The sequence below is a fragment of the Salmo salar genome, chromosome ssa20 (assembly GCF_905237065.1).
Source record: "Salmo salar chromosome ssa20, Ssal_v3.1, whole genome shotgun sequence".
NCBI lineage: Eukaryota > Metazoa > Chordata > Actinopteri > Salmoniformes > Salmonidae > Salmo > Salmo salar.
In genome coordinates this window covers 57,691,755-57,698,906 of record NC_059461.1, presented here as the reverse complement: position 1 = coordinate 57,698,906, position 7,152 = coordinate 57,691,755, and the positions used below count along the sequence as shown (strand labels likewise).

Here is a 7,152-nt window from a genome sequence, read left to right as displayed (position 1 = left end):
GCACAACTCCAACACCATCATTAAGTTTGCCGATGACACAACAGAGGTAGCCCTGATCACCAACAATGATGAGACAGCCTATAGGGAGGAGGTCAGAGACCTGGCCATGTGGTGCCAGGACAACAACCTCTCCCTCAACGTGATCAAGACAAAGGAAATGATTGTGGACTACAGGAAAAAGAGGACAGAGCATGCCCCCATTCTCATCGACGGGGCTGTGGTGGAGCAGATTGAGAGCTTCAAGTTCCTTGGTGTCCACATCACCAACAAACTAACATGGTCCAAGCACTCAAAGATAGTCGTGAAGAGGGCACGACAAAACCTATTCTTCCTCAGGAGATTGAAAAGATTTAGCATGGGTCTTCAGATCCTCAAAAGGTTCTACAGCTTCACCTTCGAGAGCATCCTGACTGGTTGCATCACTGCCTGGTATGGCAACTGCTCGGCCTCCGACCACAAGGCACTGCAGAGGGTAGTGCGTATGGCCCAGTACATCACTGGGGCCAAGCTTCCTGCCATCCAGGACCTCTATACCAGGCGGTGTCAGAGGAAGGCCTTAAAAATAGTCAAAGACTCCAGCCACCCTAGTCATAGACTGTTCTCCCTGCTACCATACGACAAGCGGTACCGGAGCGCCAAGTCCAGGTCCAAGAGGCTTCTAAACAGCTTCTATCCCCAAGCCATAAGACTCCTGAACATCTAATCAAATGGCCACCCAGACTATTTGCATTCATATTTTTTTTTTTTACTTCATTGTTGGTTAAGGCTTGTAAGTAAGCATTTCACTGTAAGGTCTACACCTGTTGTATTTGGTGCATGTGACTAATAACACTTGATTTGATTTGATTCCAGTCTTTTTTCCACCATACATTTTTACCATAGGTTATTTAAAAAACACTTAAAATAAGGTCTGTGTTTCGTGTAGGATAAATCTGTTTTGATAACTGTGTAAATCTCTCTAGGACAAGGTGACTTTTATCAATATATTTGCCTGTATTTACCCCCCCCAAAATGAAATGCTAATTAGATGCTAATGTGGCTATCATAAAGAACTACAAATGCCATGATGATCTGAACAAGACAATACCTGAAGACAAAGGTGTCAGCTAGAGATGACATGCAGGAGCTTGCAAGGATTTGAAGTCTTGCATGATGTTTACTTTGATGCAAATTAGCATGTTTGAATCTGAGAGTAAATAGTCTAATATATTGATAAAAGTCACCTTTTCAGAGAGATTTACATGGTTATCAAAATGTCACGCCAAGGTAAGCCTACACGAAACACAGCCCTTCATTTAAGTGTTTCTAAAATTCTCTACGGAAAAAATGAATGGTGGAAAAATTATTGGAGCCATTTACCTGTTTGACCACTAGGTTTTATGAGGTTTTATAGCCTACTTGTATGCATGATTATTTGTGTGGCAAGGTACGTTATCAGTGGTGCTGACATGCATGCATCATCATCATCAGGTGTGATAGGGTCACTTTTGCCTGGTAAATTAGACTGACAGCAGAGTTCATTCTGGTTTAACCAGGCTTGGGTCGCTTAACCTGAGGAGTTTGGCAATGAGGCCCTTTATCTGCTTCCCCAGATTCAAATTAACTTGTGGATAACATTTTTATGTCTCTGCGTGCCTTTTGAAGGAAGTTGTTAACTAGTGCTAGAGCAATTGCTAACTAGCGTGATACCCATAGACTTCCAGTCATTGCACTTTCACTAGTTAGCATTGACTCATGAAACTACCTCTAATTTCCCTTATACTGGACACAGAGACATAACAATTGCTAAATCCTGAAGTATCCCTTTAAAGGTCCAATGCGGCTGTTTGTATCCTAATATTATGTAATTTTTAGGTAACAATTAAGTACCTTACTGTGATTGTTTTCAATTAAAATGGTCAAAAAGAAACAAAACTAACTTAATGCATAGAGCACTTTCTCAAGCAAGAATTTTGCTAGGACTGTCTGGGAGTGGTCTGAGTGTGGAGGGGAAAACTAGCTATTATTGGCAAAGATGTTTGGAGCTCTCTTTCTTATCAGTCTATTAACTAATTTCATTCATGGTGATGTCACCAGGCAGACCAAAACTCCAACTATTTTTTTTACAAACAATATGACTGTATCTTATTCCATTCAGTTCGTTATTTATGTCTACTTACTGCATCATTTTCTAAGGATTTCTTTGATTTTAAATCACTTCAGGCCAGGGGTGTCATGCACCTATTATTTTATAGGGGGCACCCAACACCTGAAGCATATTTTTCCTGCAATCTAGAGCCATAAGTTTAGTAATTAATTTAACATCTGAAAAGAAATTACAAGACAAATCTGAGGGGTCACGTTTCCGTGTGCCCCATGTGGGGATGTCGCCTCTGCTTCAGGCTAATTTTCTCCCTAAGATATGTAGTCAACTCCAAAGGTCTTATACCTACACCTAGTGGCTAAACCATAATCCTATTGAACAAGGTGTTGAAGGAGTTCTCGATCTAATAAAATAAAAATAGATAACAATACAAAAAGAAATTACCAGATTTTTTTATTTATTTGATATGTAACTTCTACATATCTGAAACAGTGATAATGTCTGTATCATATAGAGAGGGGAATTCAGACAATTTTTGAATCAAAATAAAGAACACGCCTCAGATATGCTCATATCTGAATATACAAGTGGCAATCTTTTCAATCGTTTGCAAATCTTCGCCCAAACATAAAGAATATGTTTGACTTAACTTTTAGCATTTTGGTGAAAAACTTAAATTACTTAAATTAACGTTTATATACATTTGGAAATATAATATTTGAGACAATAAATTAACACAAATTGACACAGATGGCTTCCTCCTCAGTTTCCAGGGTTTCCTCAACAGTGCATGTGGCAAACCTCTGATGTAGGCCTGCTTTGTTCCTCACTGACACCTTAATCACAAATTTCTAATTGTACTTGTAAGTATTATATTTGCATGTATCAATGGAAGAACATTGTTTTAGAGCCTCCTCAATAATAAATGCATTATTTGCAGAAAGATTAGAGCAGATAGATTTAGATGAGGCTAAACAAAAGCATTCAAGTTGACATAATGAACAGAGAACTTCCCTCTGATTTCACCACTGAGACATCAAGAGAAATCAGGTTCAATCTTAAGAGGCACTCACAACAATTTTCATGACCCAATGAAATGCACATACTGTATTAGGTCACAATGAAAACTGCACCTGAGAAAAACGTATTTTCCTACCACGGAACAGGTCTTTTTAATATGATATGATAAAAGCTCTTCAATTGTTACGTATCTGAATAAAATATAAATGGTCACAACTGGAAGACTGAAAGATATTTTCTAGTGCAGTGGTCGACAACTATTCTGCCATAAGACTTACATTATGTAAAACAAACACATACAGTATAAGTTCCTAACTTCTGGTTATTAGACCTGCCTCACCAAGGCTCACCTGTGATTGTCAATAGTGCATTTTGTGCCATCGAGACTGTTTCAAACAAACCGGGTGAAAACCAAGTGGAAAACATTTGGCACATGCCATCTTAATGACGTCATTTTCTGGTTGTAAACTGTTTTTCTGGTTGTGAAGAAGTCAGAAAACCAGATTTTCAACTAGTCTCTGTTACAACCACGTAAAGACGCATTTCTTTATGACGAGATCATGATGTCAAAGTAAATCCGTCATATGTTGGTTGTTATCTGGTCACATAACAACCAGGCAGATAGATTTTTCTGGTTACCTTCGTTAACAAAACGTTAGTATACAACCAGCATACAACGTGACCATAAAGTCATAGAAGACATCATACTGACCACATTGCAAGAGATCATGAACTAAATTTTGCATGTTTTCTCCCAAAATGAGTTAAACTTTATACACACAGAAACACAGATTCCACACTGGGAAACATCCGAGACATGACTTGAGGCTACAATCAAGGGCTTTTGAGGATAACATCTGCAAGCGGGACAAGGGATACAATTGCTTATCGAAACACAAACTACTCTGTTCGTTTTTTTAGGTCAATGTTCTCAACCTTGTGACTTCCTTCTGGCACGCAGTTGACGATATAATATGTAATGGTTCATGTGCTAGCCTCCACGATCAACCAGGCCGAGACTTAGCCCTGCCCTCTCCACTCTCTTCTACCTCTGCTCTCACTAACAACAATACTGTCAAATTAGAAATGTCAACGATACTGTCAAATTACAATATGTACAGTACAGTACATCCAGGTCCAACCACCCATTGACCCTGGTGGGGTCTTTCAGTGCTGTTTGACCAGAAACGAAATCCTCGGGATGGGTCTGAGCAAGTCTGCTCTCCAGGGAAGCGGATGTCATTCCTGGAGGAGGGTCTCCCTCCAGTTGAAGCTGTGGTTGGGTCCGTGTGTGAGGGGCAGGATGGGCGGGTCCACCAGCTGCCAGACCCCCGTGTCGCTCTGCTCCTCGCAGGAACAGAAACCCAGGTAGGGGATCTACAGGAGGGAAAGAGGCTCTCGTCAGCCGCAATAAAGGCAGAATGAAAGTTAGGAAGTGGGGTGGAAAGGCAGAGGGGGAGAAAGAGAGAGAGAGGCAGACAAAGAGAGAGACAGACAGACAGAAACACAGATACAGAGAGACAGGCACAGAGTGAAAGTAAGAGTGAAAAAGAGTGAGTGGGAAGACACAATGAGATCAAAATAAAATATCACATTGAGCGAGTAAAATAAACTTCAGCTGACCTTCCTGACTACTTGGATGAAGTCCTTGGAGGTCTGGGGGCTGCGGCCCTGGAGCTGTCGCGTGCAGGCCTCCAGGGAGGAAGCATGGGCCACAAACAGTATGTTGTTTCCTACAGAGTGAGAGATGAGGAGATGAGGGAAGGGAAGAACAACACGGACCAGATGAATCCCAATGTCCATCCCACACAAGATGTTTGGAGTGGGAGATGAACAGGGTTTTCACTTTTGGGACTATTCCGTTGATTCCATTGCGCCAGGCAAGCTCAATCGAGCACAGCTAAAGGATTTGAAAGATAAGTACTAATTGAACGCAGGACTGTTTTTTATACACATCCCATCAAAAGCCACAGCAGTGACTGAACCCTGCATCATAATTACCCATGTTTTTGCAGTCAGACAGAATGTCTTTGGTCACTTGGTAGCTCCGGCTCATGTACGTGTCATAGGACTCCGACACGCTAAGTTTGCATATTGGGATGAGAGGTCTGTGGGAAGAAGGAGTGAGAACATGTGAGACAGAGGCATGGCTGAAAAGGCTCCGGCCCCGCCCAGCAACAACCCTTAGCCCCTACCTTTACCACTTCATGTACATTGGTCAGAAGGAATTAAATAAACATATGCAACATGGTAGTAGCTCCATACTTTTCTTTGATAGGCTTAATGGAATGTTAACCATATTATTTGTACATATCTGGTTGTCTTTATACCTGTGCCTAGGCCCAAGGTTAAAGGGACTAGGGGTTGTTTCTGGATGGAGCCTAACTCTGCGTTTACACATGGAAGCGGCATCGCGCTGTGAAACATCGGAAGCCATTCACCTTCAATGGAAGAAAAGCGAGAGAAGTGGAGAGTGGGCGGGGGACCGTTGATAGATGCGAGCATGGGCGCAGGAGCTGAAAAGGGCAGGACTAAAGCTGGGGAAAGGAGAATTTTCATCAAAAGCGACTGACCAATCAAATCTCACCATAGCTTCCAACCCCTACTGGATTGGCTGACAGTGGCTGTTAATTAGGGTGACCATATTTTAGTTTTCAAAAAAGAGGACATGTCCGGGAAAAAGAGGACGTATGGTCACCCTAAGTAACAGCATCTTCTGTTTTACCTGCTCTCACAAAATAGTCAGTTAATTTACCTGACGAACTCTCTCCTTTAGCTGCAATTTTGTGTTTTGCGGAGCTTATGTGGGCTTCTAGGTCGCTAGCACCTTTATTTGACACTGACACGTACGTGCCAGCTTTGCAGGTCATGCATTCTGCTTCACACGGATCCCGACCAAGACGAAAACACGGGAATTTTCTCTGTAAATCGTCTGTGAATTTACATTTGCGTTGACAAGCAAGCTGCTGCTCTGTCTCTTGGCTGTTGCCATGGTGAGGGTAATGATTGAGATGCAGTTTGACCAATGTTTGCGTAGGCCTACATGACCCACCAATGGTGGCGTGTGAGAAGGCGGGACCTAAAGAGAAAGGTCAAAGCAATGCAAAACCCCAAAAACGCACACAATGAATGGCCGACTGTAGAAATCAAAAGCCGAATCCCGGACATTTTGGGCAATTTAGAAATCCCGGCCGGACGCATTTTTTTTAGGTCCAAAAAGAGGACATGTCCGGGAAAAAGAGGACGTATGGTCACCCTATGTTAATACGTAGCACAACTTAGCTTGCTTGCTAGCTTGTTAGCACACACATGAGGGCGAGGCTAGCGTGGCTAGGCAAGTGCCGCTTGTATAGTGTAAATGGCCAGTAAGAGTACAGTATGGAGGTGAACCAGGAAACAGTCTTGCCTGTATCACCTGTATGTTGTGTCAACACTGAAGTGGGATGCAGCCAGGTCTGTGGGAGGGATCCAGGCAGGAAGAGAGCTCCCAGAGACCCACTTGGTCCACTCGAATAGCCCTGGCTCCACTCTGATCTTCAGCTTGCCATCCTGCTGCAGACCTGCAAGGGGAGACAGAGAGGCGCGTAAGCAACAGAGGAAGACTGCAGCCTCTGCTGCACACACCAGCCCTGTCCAAAAACAACCCCTAGTCCCCTAGTCACTTATGTAGATCTGAAATGATTGGATTGAATAGATTGGACTTAGATAAGCAATATGGAGACAATTTCACTTAGCCTATCAGAAGGAAAGGGAACTACTACCATATTGGCTAAACTTATCAACCCCCTCTCAGATCTACATAAGTGCCTTGGAGGAAAGGGTTGGACCAGAACACATGATATGCTCTCAACTATGTTCATTGACAACATTTCAACCACTAAAGGGGCAATCCACAGTTGAAACAATAACAAAGCGTTTTCCCTGCCACTGTTTCGGGATGGGGCTGGAGAAATGTAACCATGTTCTAATTCATAGACAGAGCTATGGATGCAAGAACTGACCATCCCTGATATCAAATTATAGTGTTAACCATGTTTGTAGGCTATATA

The 7,152-nt window shown here is 42.5% G+C and overlaps 1 protein-coding gene across 1 annotated transcript in view; it reads right to left on the bottom strand.

The window, feature by feature from the left end:
* Positions 1-2,519: 2,519 nt before the first annotated feature.
* LOC106580923 (ubiquitin-associated and SH3 domain-containing protein B) overlaps positions 2,520-7,152 on the bottom strand; it is a 43,630-nt gene continuing 38,997 nt past the window's right edge. Inside the window, exons 11-14 of the mRNA XM_014162481.2 lie at positions 6,519-6,663; positions 5,105-5,211; positions 4,727-4,836; positions 2,520-4,480 (exon numbers count right to left, since the gene is read on the bottom strand). Coding sequence (XP_014017956.1) covers positions 4,343-4,480; positions 4,727-4,836; positions 5,105-5,211; positions 6,519-6,663 — 500 coding nt within the window. The 3' untranslated portion in view covers positions 2,520-4,342. The remainder of the gene's footprint in view (positions 4,481-4,726; positions 4,837-5,104; positions 5,212-6,518; positions 6,664-7,152) is intronic.